Source organism: Bufo bufo, chromosome 6 (genome assembly GCF_905171765.1).
Source record: "Bufo bufo chromosome 6, aBufBuf1.1, whole genome shotgun sequence".
Lineage (NCBI taxonomy): Eukaryota > Metazoa > Chordata > Amphibia > Anura > Bufonidae > Bufo > Bufo bufo.
In genome coordinates, this window is record NC_053394.1 from 179,068,833 (window position 1) to 179,082,236 (window position 13,404).

The 13,404-nt window shown below is 41.8% G+C and overlaps 1 protein-coding gene across 1 annotated transcript in view; it reads right to left on the reverse strand.

Moving 5' to 3' along the window:
* Positions 1-2,283: 2,283 nt before the first annotated feature.
* Positions 2,284-13,404, reverse strand: part of LOC121005613 (gastrula zinc finger protein XlCGF66.1-like) — a 40,441-nt gene continuing 29,320 nt past the window's right edge. The window contains exons 3-7 of the mRNA XM_040438389.1: positions 3,713-3,859; positions 3,509-3,632; positions 3,215-3,321; positions 2,740-3,136; positions 2,284-2,498 (exon numbers count right to left, since the gene is read on the reverse strand). Coding sequence (XP_040294323.1) covers positions 2,284-2,498; positions 2,740-3,136; positions 3,215-3,321; positions 3,509-3,632; positions 3,713-3,859 — 990 coding nt within the window. The remainder of the gene's footprint in view (positions 2,499-2,739; positions 3,137-3,214; positions 3,322-3,508; positions 3,633-3,712; positions 3,860-13,404) is intronic.

Here is a 13,404-nt window from a genome sequence, read left to right on the forward strand (position 1 = left end):
TTATTTTTTGAGAGATTTTCTTATGTAGGAGCTCATTTTTTGCGGGATGAGGTGACGGTTTTATTGGTACCATTTTGTGGGACATATGCGTTTTTGATCACTTGGTGTTGCACCTTTTGTGATGTAAGGTGACAAAAATTGCTTGTTTTGACACCGTTTTTTTTTTTTTTTTACGGTGTTCACCCGAGGGGTTAGGTCATGTGATATTTTTATAGAGCCGGTTTTTACGGACGTGGCAATACCTAATATGTATACTTTTTTTTATTTGTTTCACTTTAACACAATAATAGCATTTTTGAAAAAAAAAAAAATGATGTTTTAGTGTCTCCATGTTCTAAGAGCTATAGTTTTTTTTATTTTTTGAGAGATTTTCTTATGTAGGGGCTCATTTTTTGCGGGATGAGGTGACGGTTTTATTGGTACCATTTTTTTTTTTTACGGTGTTCACCCGAGGGGTTAGGTCATGTGATATTTTTATAGAGCTGGTTTTTACGGATGCGGCAATACCAAATATGTCTATTTTATTTTTTCTATTTTTAAATTTATTTTTTATTTCTTACTTGGGGAATTTTTTTTTTTACATGTGAAACCTTTTTTCTATTTTATTTTTTCAACCCTTTTTTTTTTTTTTCACTTTTCGTCCCCCATAAGGTCATACGAGACCTCTGGGGGACATTTACTTCACTTTTTCTTTTTTTTTTCACTGTTGATTTCTCCTGTAACTGGGGCTGACATAGTAGCCCCAGTTACAGGAGAAATACACCCCCCAGAGAGGCTGTACAGCATAATACTGCGCTGTACAGCCTCACAGCAGGGCTGATCGAGGTCTCTGAAAGACCTCACACAGCTCCTGCACTCTCCGGTCCCGGCGGTCACATGACCGCCGGCCCGGAACAGGAAGCGGCATAGCGCTTCCTGCTCTGCATACACAGCGCTCGGTGAGCGCTGTGTATGCAGCGATCCAGAAGGCAGGGACACCTGGGCACTGTCCCTGCCTTCTCTCTGGGTTGCCCTGCTGTCACTGACAGCGGGCAACCCGATCAGCAGCTGCACGATTAGCGTGCAGCTGCACTTTCTGAACGGACGTTCTGGAACGTCCGTTCAGAAATAGAGAACCACCTCCCGGACGTTTATAGTCTATGGGCGGCCTGATCTGCAGTCATCATCTTATAGAGCAGGAGGAGCTGAGCAGATTGATATATAGTTTTATAGGAAAAGATTCAGTATAACTTATATTTCATTCATTTATATTCCTACTACTTCTGGGCTTTGAAGTCAAGGAGGTGGTCCTATCAGTGACTGACAGCTCTGTGTATACACAGTCATAGAATGAAGGCTGTCAGTCACAGATAGGACCCCCTCCCTGACTTCAAAGCCCAGAAGGAGCAGGAATATAAATGAATGAAATAATAAATAAATAAAAAGTAAAAAAAAAAAAATTACTGAATTTATGAAAAAAATAAAAATAAAATACAACTTTGAAGGCGTTTTATTCAAAGAATAACTATACGTGAATCACTGAATAGTGATAGGGGAAGAAATGATTAGTAATGAAGTACTGAATGGTATACTCGTCTAGAGTATTAATTATTACATTAATATAGGTTGTGGATTAACAACATCTCATTATCAAATATGCTTTTTCTTCAACATCTGTTTATACTTCCGATTTATACCACTAGTTTCCCACTGTGGGGACAAACAAATTACCATTTTTGCCAAGGATTAAAGTGGTTATCAGGGTTCAGGGCTGAACCCAGATATAAGCTCCCCTTGTATGAGTGGAGCATCGGAGCATTGCCTTGCTCCGAAGCTTCCCTTGCTTTGCATCGTGCAGGGCAAAGTCTGTTTGTTGTGAGCGGGTGACGTACTGGGCTTCATATCTGTATGCTAGGCCTCCGCAAATGGGCGGTGTATAGTGCTGTTCTGGGCAGTTTAGAGGTGGATATCATTAGTACCTGATTCTAAAACCGCCCAGAACAGCGCTATACAGCAATTACCATTTGTAATGGATGGTGAAAATGTTAAAATGGCCTTCTCCACATGCTCTGCAACTTGAGCAAACAAATCAAAGAACAACCACCATTCCTTTCTACTATAAGGATGGGACATGGCAAACAAGAAAGGCATCCCTCTATCTGGAAATTAGGCAGTGGATTGAAAATCTTAAAAAATCAGTGTAAAATATAAGTTCAAGGTAAAGCATATACGAAAACCATCTATATTCCCCAAAAGAGATGCAGTCATCAACATTTTGTATATTGCAGTAATGGAAAAACTTGACTATGACACCTCAATAAATTCATGGAAATTGCTTCTGTAGGTGAATTTTTTGGTGTATGGCAAGATTTGCTCTTTGTGCAAACCGTCTCCCACATTCTGCACAAAAAAATGGCTTTTCTCCAGTGTGGACTCTTCTATGTCTATTAAGATCTGACTTGTGAGTGAAGCATTTTCTGCACTCAATACAATGGTGAGGCTTGACTCCTGTGTGGATTCTTTGGTGGTCAATGAGATAGGATTTATAAGCAAAACATTTCCCACAATCAGCACATGAAAACGGCTTCTCCCCTGTGTGAACTCTACGGTGATTGATGAGAATGGATTTATGAGCAAAGCACTTGCCACAGTCAAAACATGGAAAAGGTCTTTCTCCCGTGTGGATTCTCTTGTGATAAATAAGAGCGGACTTCTGGGTGAAACATTTCCCACACTCAGTACATAAAAATGGCCTCTCACCCGTGTGTACTCTAGAATGCCTGATTAGGTCAGCATTCTGGCTGAAAGTTTTGCAGCATTCAGTGCACTGGAAGGTTTTATAATTTCTTCTAACTGCACTGGATTTAAGAATGTCTGTCGTATTTGAACATTCCTCAGAATTAGAAGAGGCTGACGGCAGATCTTGTTGCTTTAGATGAGTGATGGGACATTCTAGTGAATCTGCTACATTGTTCTCTTCTATTTTACAGTATTGAGGTAAATCAAGACATGTGTCCCATGTACCAATGCTGCTGTAGTGGCCATCCTTATTGATGTAAGTAGGAGTCGCTTCCTCCTTACAGAGGTGATCACAGATGATATATGTCTCCTCTTCTCGTTTTCTTACCTCAGCTTTAATATTAATCAAACCTTCATCCTGGGTAAACAGAAAAATAATGATGTCATGTATTAAAATGCAACAGAATCAGTGTATAACTTTGCAATATGTGGAAACCTCTGTTCCATGATGTTCCTGTGGGACATTGCGAATATCCTCTGGGCAGTCTTGGTAACATCGAGTACTGAGACATCTCTCTGCTGGAGTGGTTTCATTAGCTTCATCTGAAATATACAAAAAGTGACTCAATACATTGCTTTATACAGTAGGTGATGGTGTAATCAGGTTGTGTAACTCTCAGGACAAGACGCCCATGACCACCCATAATTCTGCAGTAAAACTGTGCGTCAAATGGTCATCAAGGGTGGGCATCCAGCCCTAAAAATATAATCAATGAAAGTTTATTCTCACCTGGTAATGTGAAGGGCTGGGTATCCTCCATCATGATGTCCTTGTAAAGATCCTTGTGCTCTTCTAAATATTCCCACTCCTCCATGGAGAGATAGACAGCAACATCCTGATATCTTATAGGAACCTGAGACATACAATGTTACAGTCACATATTAGACAGACACATCCCTTGGTGTTACTGTATAAAGTATCAGCAGCGCTCACCTCTCCTGTCAGCAGCTCAATGATTTTCCTGGTGAGCTCTAATATCTTCTGTTCATTGTCCATGATGGGGCTCTGCATTCCACTCCATCCTTGCAAGACAGATGGAGTTTTCAGATCACTAGATATCTTCTTTACTTCTGTGTAATGCTGGGTGTTAAGACATAATTAAATTTATAACATAAAAATTATTTAAAAGGGTTGTCCTACAACAGAAGAACATGTTTAATGGTTTGTAAAGGTAACCTACAGGAACTTTATACTTGTACACAACTTTCAAAACTTTGCTGATAGCCCAATTTCACCTTGGATCACATGATCAGAGTTTCTCCTGATACAGCCATGACAGACAAGGGGCTAAGCTGATGAACTGCGCAAGATAGCCATATCATACACATCACTAACACACAAGGAAAGGATGAAACTCCATGCCACCTTAGGCCCCTTGCACACTAATGAGTTCCAGGCATTGGACTCGCAGCGTGTGTCAGCGAGAGCACCCGTCCTGACCTCCCAGCACTGACGGATCAGCATTATATTGATTTAAGATGCTATGCAAACCTTAGAGGTCTGGAATTTATTGCTGTCAGTGTTATCCAATACATTCCAGACGTCTAAGGGTTACATAGCATCATACATCAATATAATGCTATGCGACCCCGTCAATGCTAGGAGGTCAGAATGGGTGCTCTCAAGCTTCTTAAGCTGGAATGTCAGAGGGATTAAAGAGGCTAATAAAAGAAAGGCCATAATGGAAACTTTGAAACTTTACCAGCCCCTGGTGTGCTGCTTGCAGGAGACACATTTAACGTTGGATCAGACCCAGCTACTTAAACTAGGGATCAACCGATATTGATTTTTTAGGACCGATACCGATAATTTGTGAACTTTCAGGCCGATAGACGATAATTTATACCGATATTCTGGGAATTTTCATTTTTGAAAAAAAATAATTCCTACACAAATCTGCTGAAAATTAATGTTTATTGTTAGCGTGTAGGTTTTTTTTTTTTGTAAATCTTTCTTTTTCATTTATACTTAATATTTTGGTGTGTTTTTTTTTTTTTACTTTTAGCCCCCTTAGGGACTAGAACCTTTGTCCTATTCACCCTGATAGAGCTCTATCAGGGTGAATAGGATCTCACACTGTCCCTGCTGCTCTGTGCTTTGTGCACACAGCAGCATGGAGCTTATCATGGCAGCCAGGGCTTTAATAGCGTCCTGGCTACCATGGTAACCGATCAGAGCCCCAGGATTACACTGCTGGGGCTCCGATCAGAAGAGCAGGGGAGAGGGGACCCTGTGGCCACTGCCACCAATGATTAATACTGGGGGGGGCTTGGGTGGGGGGGCGCACTGCGCCACCAATGTTTTTAATACTGGGGTGGGGGGCGCACTGCGCCACCAATGATTAATACTGGGGGGCTTCGGGGGGCACACTGCGCCACCAATGAAGAGAAATCTCTCATTCATTCATATACAGGAGGCGGGAGCTGGCTGCAGAATCACATAGCCGGCTCCTGACCTCTATGAGCGGTAGCTGCGATCCGCGGCACCTGAGGGGTTAACTACCGCGGATCGCAGCTACTGCTCATAGAGGTCGGGAGCCGGCTATGTGATTCTGCAGCCAGCTCCCGCCTCCTGTATATGAATGAATGAGAGATTTCTCTTCATAGATGGCGCAGTGGCCATAACCCCTCCCCTTCTCTTGTCCTCCTTCCTCCCATTGGCGGCAGCGGCAGCACAGTGGGAGGGAGACACTGCTTCCTTCTCCCCTGTGCTGCTGAGGGAACACAGAGAGCGCTGTCAGCAGCGCGATCTGTGTTCCCAATACGTTATCGGAATATCGGCAAAATAGATGCCGATACCGATAATGGTCAAAATACTGAATATCGGCCGATAATATCGGTAAAACCGATAATCGGTCGATCCCTAACTTAAACCTCATTGGGCGAATCATTGCTTTCATGCCACTTATTCCACCTATGCGAGGGGGGTTAGCATACTCATCAATAGGAGTGTAGCTTTTCAATATATATGTCACAACCAGACAGTTGAGAAGCTGTTTTGGTTAAGTTCCTTATCTCGTTAGTCTATCTCAGCTGTCATGCAGTTGGACTGATTGCTTCCCTTTAAGTTCCTCCCCATGATGCATTAGGTTGCGGCTTATACAACTTCCTGGAGTGTGTGTGCTTGCTGTTTCTATTTGTAAGAAAAAGGAGAAAGACAGGAGGCAGCGCCTCGTGTGTAGAACCGTATGATAATATTAAAAAAAATAATGCAGTGATTGTGCTTACCGTATTGGGTTGTGATGAGTCACAACTCCTATGAATCACTTGTGCTGGTAAAAGCCCGTCCAGCTTGCGGGGATGACTGCTGCTGCTGCCCAGGTTCTTACCCGTTTTCGTGGAGCACGATATCCGGGGTATGGAGAATAGTGGATAGGTATAAAAAATGAACCTTATAAAAAGCGGCGCTGCTGCAGAAGACAGGACTCAAATAGATAAAATAAAGTGGGTCTTTATTTATATAGGTCTACGCGTTTCAGGGGCGGACTGCCCCCTTCATCAGGACAATATGTCATTACATTGTGGGTGTGAACATTATGACTTTTTATTCTGTTTGTTTGGGCGCGATAATTCCGGCCTCTGGGGGCGTGGGAGGGCGTGGGGGGGGAGACATGAATGCACGTGTTTCTCTTGTTGATATGCCGCCCACAAGAGGTCTGCTGCGTGCCTTCTATAGTGATGTGTTGGAGGACCTTGCTGACGTCTTTCTTGTGGGTGCGGTCTTCATGGCGTAATCTGTGGGCGGAGTTTCGACTCTTCCAGTGGTGACATCCACCGATCACCTCTGATGTTTTGTGGGCGGTGTATTTTGTTTGTATAACGCTGGTTCGGCCTCTCAGATATATTCTTTTTCAGGCATGGTATTTTTGGTTTGGTTTGTATGGTTGCTATGCCGACCATAGCTGGTCTATTGGGTGCCGCTTTTAGTGTAGCGTTTGAGGACCTTCCTGACGTCTCGTTTTGTGGGTGCGGTCTTCATGACATAATACAGGGGCGGAGCTATGAACTTCTAGCCAGAAGTATTACGCTTCGATTGCGATGTCTTGTGGAGGGTGTGTATTGTTAGTGTTGCGCTGGTTCAGCCACTGCAGTGTGCTTTTATGCGGGCATGGCAGTGTGATCGCAGGAGTATAAGAGAGTGCAATGGCCTACAATAGGAATTTATGTATATAGATACATAAAAGTGCGGGGCATGCAGAATGCGGGACATGTGGGAATGAATAAAAAAGATGTGTATGTATATATATGTGTATGTGTGAGGTAAAAAACCCACACGTACAGGTTCATACAAATGAGAGTGAGCATAAGGTAAAAAATGGTTTAAAAAAATGGAAAATACCAAATAAATTAATTGGGTAATAGGTAAAAAATTGATGACAAATAATAAACAATAAAAGTAAAAATAAAATTAAAAATAAAATAATAATATTAAAAAATAATAATAATAATAATAAACAATAATAGATAATAAATAATAGTGGTAGTGGACAGCCATCTGGCGGGGATATTACCCTTTACCAATAAGGGTGGGAGTGGGAGACGGGGGCTGTATCACCTCGTATGAGTCTGTGTATATAATTTCTTTATTTATTTTTAGAATAATATATTTATCGATTTTATTTATTCGTTTATTTATATATATATATATATAGTCACTGGTAGGTCTACTCATAGGGCCTTACGACTAAAGGGGTGGGTCTCGATGGCCTATTTGTGGTGGTCCAGAAGCACAAGTATTTTTCATATATAAAAGACAGAGAGATTCGGGTTTGCAAGAGAATTTTTCGGGATCTGAGAAGAACAAGTTGTGGTGGTAAAAATATATTTATCTAGTAGCCAATATTTTTGCGCACGTCGTACATATACGCTCCCGAGTGTGTCCGTTATTACTGTGAGGTGTGAGTGGGGTATTTGGTTTTACAGAATGGTTTCGCTGATCTCATTTAGTCCGAAGGGGGTTAGGGTATCCAGTTGGAATATCCAAAAGACCTCCCTTCTTTGGAGGCTGTTGAACCTATTATAGGGATTTGTGGGTATATAATCAATAGGTGTGATTTTTATTGCATGTTTGTCTTTTTCTGTTGTGGTCATACAGTGTCTAGAGATGCTGTGTTTTATGTTCTGTTTACGTATATTGTATCTGTGTTGGTTGACTCTGCAGTGTAGTGGCTGTGTGGTACGGCCCACATATTGGAGGCCACATTGGCATTCAATCAGATAGATGACATAGCTGCTCTGGTATGTCAGATGGTGTTTGATTTTGAAAGTGGCACCGTTTTTTGTGGATGAGAAAGTTGTGTTTCTATGTGTAATAATATTGCAACAAAGGCATCGTCTTTTGCCACATTTATAACTGCCTATTCTATTCTGTATAGTGCCCTTTTCTTCTCCCATGCTATGTTTTGGTTTGTTTGGGGCCACAGTGCTCTTGATTGTGGGGGCTCTTCTGTATGTGATTATTGGTTTGTTGGGTAGGTATTTTTCGAGATAGGGATCTTGTTTTAGGATGTGCCAGTGTTTTGTGAGTATTGTACGTATGGCGTTGTTAGATGTATTGTATTGTGTGATGAGGTTGAGATGTCTTTCTATTTGGGTCCCTTCATTTTCTGTTTTTTTGCTGCTGGTCAGACATTCTTTTTGTGTATTTTTAATGCTTCTTTTGTATGCGTTTGTGACGAGTCTTTTTGGGTAACCTTTTTCTATAAAGCGTTTTTGTAAAATTTTTGCTTGTTTTTTGAAGTCTGAATCCTCTGTGCAGTTGCGTCTTACCCGTTTATATTGGCTGTATGGCACGTTCTGTAGCCATTTTTTATGGTGGAAGCTTTTGTAGTGTATGTAGCTGTTTGTGTCAACTTGTTTGAAGAATGTTTTTGTTGTGAGGATGTTGTTTGTAATAGTGATAGAGATGTCTAGAAAATCTATGTGAGTTCTATCAAAAATTGGGGTAAGGGCAATCCCCCAGTCTGTTTTGTTTAGGCTTTCGCAAAATTCTAGTGCTGAGGGTTCATTTCCGTCCCAGATGATGAAGACGTCATCTATATATCTTCTATAGTATATGATTTCCTTCCTCTTGTTATCGTAGATATGAGTTTTTTCAAATTGGCCCATAAAAATGTTAGCGAAGGCCGGTGCCACTTTCGTACCCATCGCGGTCCCCCGGCGTTGATGGTATGTGTGGCCATTATAGATGAAAAAATTGTTCTCTAAGATAAAACGCAGACTTTCTAGCAAAAACCGAATTTGTTGTGGTTTTAGTGTAAGGTCCTCTCTCAGTGTATTTTCTACACATCTAATACCTAGGTCATGTTGTATGTTGGAGTATAATGCTGATACGTCCATCGTTAGTAGAGCATATGAGTCCTTCCAGGGGATGTCAGTTAGCTCTTGGATTAATTGTCTGGAGTCGTGAAGATAGCTGTCTAGATTACGTACATAGGGTTGTAGGAACAAATCAAGATAGTGTGATAAATTACTTGTTGCTGAGTTGGTGTTTGATACTATGGGCCTCCCTGGAGGCTTTTCGGTGTTCTTATGTATTTTTGGCAGATGGTAGAAATATGGATTAGAGGGTGATTTTGGAATGAGAAAATTCTTTTCTTTTTTGTTTATGTATTGATTCTCGTGAGCACTTTTTATAAAGGTGGTTAGTTTTTTTATAATGTTAGGGAAGGGGTTCTCCGTTATTTTCTGGTAATAATTTTTGTCATTCAGAATGTTCAGTGCTTCTTTTTCATAATCCTCTGTATTTTGTAGGACTATTGCCCCTCCCTTATCTGCTGGTCTTATTTTAAGATTTTTATTGTTCCCGAGTTTTTTTAGGGCAATTTTTTCTTGGTTGGTTAGGTTGGCCTTATTGTGGTGGCTAATTGAGGGGTTGGCGTTTGTGGTGATCTTTTTAAGGTCTGCTGCCACTAGATCAAAAAAGGCTGGTATAAGGTGTCCTTGACTCTGAAGTGGAAAGAAATTAGATTTCGGGCGTACTTCTTGGTGTTTGTATGTTTGTATATCCTCTGGGTTGGTGCTCTCTAGTAACTTTTTTGTTTGGTTCTTTTTATGTTCGTATTCGAAATGTCTTTTTATTGTCAGGTTTTTACGAAATTTTTGCATGTCGAGGTATAGTTCAAAAGCATTCCCTTTGTTGTGTGGACAAAATGAAAGGCCCTTTTGTAGGAGACTTTGTTCTGAGGCTGTGAGCTGGTGTGCTGATAGGTTGAAGATTTTTATTGTTGGTATAGGTTCATTCTCGTTTTGACTTTTGTCATTTTTCTTTTTTGTTATATTGCCTTGCCTTTTTTGTTGTTGCCCTCCTCTACATCCTCGCATTCTAATTTTCTTTTTCCCGGAGTCGGTTTGAAGAATTCTGTTATTTGTGGTGTGATTGATATGTGTTGTTTGGTACCTATTTGTTTCGTGCTCGGTTGGGGTCGAATATTGTTTGCATGGTCTAAAAAAGGAACCAGGGCTGAGGTTCCTGTGCAGGTATTGTCAATGGTAATGCAGTGGGGGGTGTTACAGGTTTGTCTGGCGGTGAGGTGTGATGTACCGTAAGGATGGATGTGTCAAGAAGTGAACTGATATTCAGTGATGTGTAGCATGGGTGGGTATCCGCTGTGGTGCCAGATCTCTTGGGAGATATATCTTTTTTTGGGGTTGGGCTAAGATGTATGAGTGGGGAGGAGTTGGCCGTGTAATCTTTGAGTGGTGTACGGTTCTTTTTAAAATCTAAATATTTTGATTTTAGGACTCTGAATTTTTCCAAGAACTCGTCGGTGGATGAGTCTAAGTCGTGTTTTTTATTGGGAGGGTTGGTGTTTGCGCTTGGCGAGTGGTGTACCAGGCTGGTATTGGTAGTGTCATTCAAAAGTATTGTTTCCTTTATAATGGCGGTGATGGGTGTAGGGGTTATGGGGGGTTTAGGGTTGGGTGGTCGCTCATGTTTTGGTGGTATGCTGGGTGGAGCGCTGGTTTTACTGGACGGTATAGTGTTTTGGAATTTGTATACTGTCGGTGCTGCTTTCTCGGTTTCTCTATTTTTGGATTTTTTGTAGGCATTATTGGTAAAAAAACGTGTTCTCGTCTCATGGTTGAAACTAGGTTTTTGGGGTCGTGTGGTATTGGTCATATTTTGAGGACCCGTGTATTTCTGGTTATGTTCGCTAGGGTTTATGATGTTATGTTGGTTCCCTTTTCTTCGTGTGAGTCTATAGGTTCCCTGTTCTTTGTCCATTCTATCTCGTTGCAATTTTTTAGCTTTATTTGCTATAATATTCTGCTCACTCTGGTAAATTCTATTTGTGAGATTTTGGTTAATTGTTGGGTAATCTGGGTAAAGTTCATAGTGCTGTAGGGATTTTATGATTATTTCAATTTTTTCTGTATGGTTTTTAATCAGAGCTTCCCTTTTGTTGGAGATGATTCTTATTAGGCCCGCCGCACATTGATCCAAATAGTCATTCCATTTATATGCGAAGACCGGGTCTTCTGGAAAGGTCGGGGCATTTCCTAATCTTAGGCCTCTTGGTGCTAGATTCTCAAGTGTATATATTTGTAAAAACATAGCATCTAGTGAGTGTATCAGTTCATTTCTCAGGTTATCCTCAAGGTCCTGAAAGAGTTGGCACATAGTCTTAGTTTCATCATGTGAAAAACTTGCCTTGTCATTTTTGCTGGTTGTCATGGAAGCAGGTTCGTTGGTATTATTCCTTGATGTATAACGTAGCACCAGGGACTTGCGTTGCTGTGTACGTTGCGAAAAATACTCCATTTTCCTTATTTGTAGTGGTTACGGTTTTTCTACACGCTTTTAGGCTGCAGTTCCTCCTTGGAAAAAGGACTTCAGGGGGTCCTCCGGGTTCTGTGTGTTCCCACCAGGCTCCGGACACAATATGTAAGAAAAAGGAGAAAGACAGGAGGCAGCGCCTCGTGTGTAGAACCGTATGATAATATTAAAAAAAATAATGCACTGATTGTGCTTACCGTATTGGGTTGTGATGAGTCACAACTCCTATGAATCACTTGTGCTGGTAAAAGCCCGTCCAGCTTGCGGGGATGACTGCTGCTGCTGCCCAGGTTCTTACCCGTTTTCGTGGAGCACGATATCCGGGGTATGGAGAATAGTGGATAGGTATAAAAAATGAACCTTATAAAAAGCGGCGCTGCTGCAGAAGACAGGACTCAAATAGATAAAATAAAGTGGGTCTTTATTTATATAGGTCTACACGTTTCAGGGGCGGACTGCCCCCTTCATCAGGACAATATGTCATTACATTGTGGGTGTGAACATTATGACTTTTTATTCTGTTGTTTTTACCTCACACATACACATATATATACATACACATCTTTTTTATTCATTCCCACATGTCCCGCATTCTGCATGCCCCGCACTTTTATGTATCTATATACATAAATTCCTATTGTAGGCCATTGCACTCTCTTATACTCCTGCGATCACACTGCCATGCCCGGATAAAAGCACACTGCAGTGGCTGAACCAGCGCAACACTAACAATACACACCCTCCACAAGACATCGAAACGTAATACTTCTGGCTAGAAGTTCATAGCTCCGCCCCTGTATTATGTCATGAAGACCGCACCCACAAAACGAGACGTCAGGAAGGTCCTCAAACGCTACACTAAAAGCGGCACCCAATAGACCAGCTATGGTCGGCATAGCAACCATACAAACCAAACCAAAAATACCATGCCTAAAAAAAAGAATATATCTGAGAGGCCGAACCAGCGCTATACAAACAAAATACACCGCCCACAAAACATCAGAGGTGATCGGTGGATGTCACCACTGGAAGAGTCGAAACTCCGCCCACAGATTACGTCATGAAGACCGCACCCACAAGAAAGACGTCAGCAAGGTCCTCCAACACATCACTATAGAAGGCACGCAGCAGACCTCTTGTGGGCGGCATATCAACAAGAGAAACACGTGCATTCATGTCTCCGCCCCCCCTCCCCCCCACGCCCTCCCACGCCCCCAGAGGCCGGAATTATCGCGCCCAAACAAACAGAATAAAAAGTCATAATGTTCACACCCACAATGTAATGACATATTGTCCTGATGAAGGGGGCAGTCCGCCCCTGAAACGCGTAGACCTATATAAATAAAGACCCACTTTATTTTATCTATTTGAGTCCTGTCTTCTGCAGCAGCGCCGCTTTTTATAAGGTTCATTTTTTATACCTATCCACTATTCTCCATACCCCGGATATCGTGCTCCACGAAAACGGGTAAGAACCTGGGCAGCAGCAGCAGTCATCCCCGCAAGCTGGACGGGCTTTTACCAGCACAAGTGATTCATAGGAGTTGTGACTCATCACAACCCAATACGGTAAGCACAATCAGTGCATTATTTTTTTTAATATTATCATACGGTTCTACACACGAGGCGCTGCCTCCTGTCTTTCTCCTTTTTCTTACATATTGTGTCCGGAGCCTGGTGGGAACACACAGAACCCGGAGGACCCCCTGAAGTCCTTTTTCCAGGGAGGAACTGCAGCCTAAAAGCGTGTAGAAAAACCGTAACCACTACAAATAAGGAAAATGGAGTATTTTTCGCAACGTACACAGCAACGCAAGTCTCTGGTGCTACGTTATACATCAAGGAAT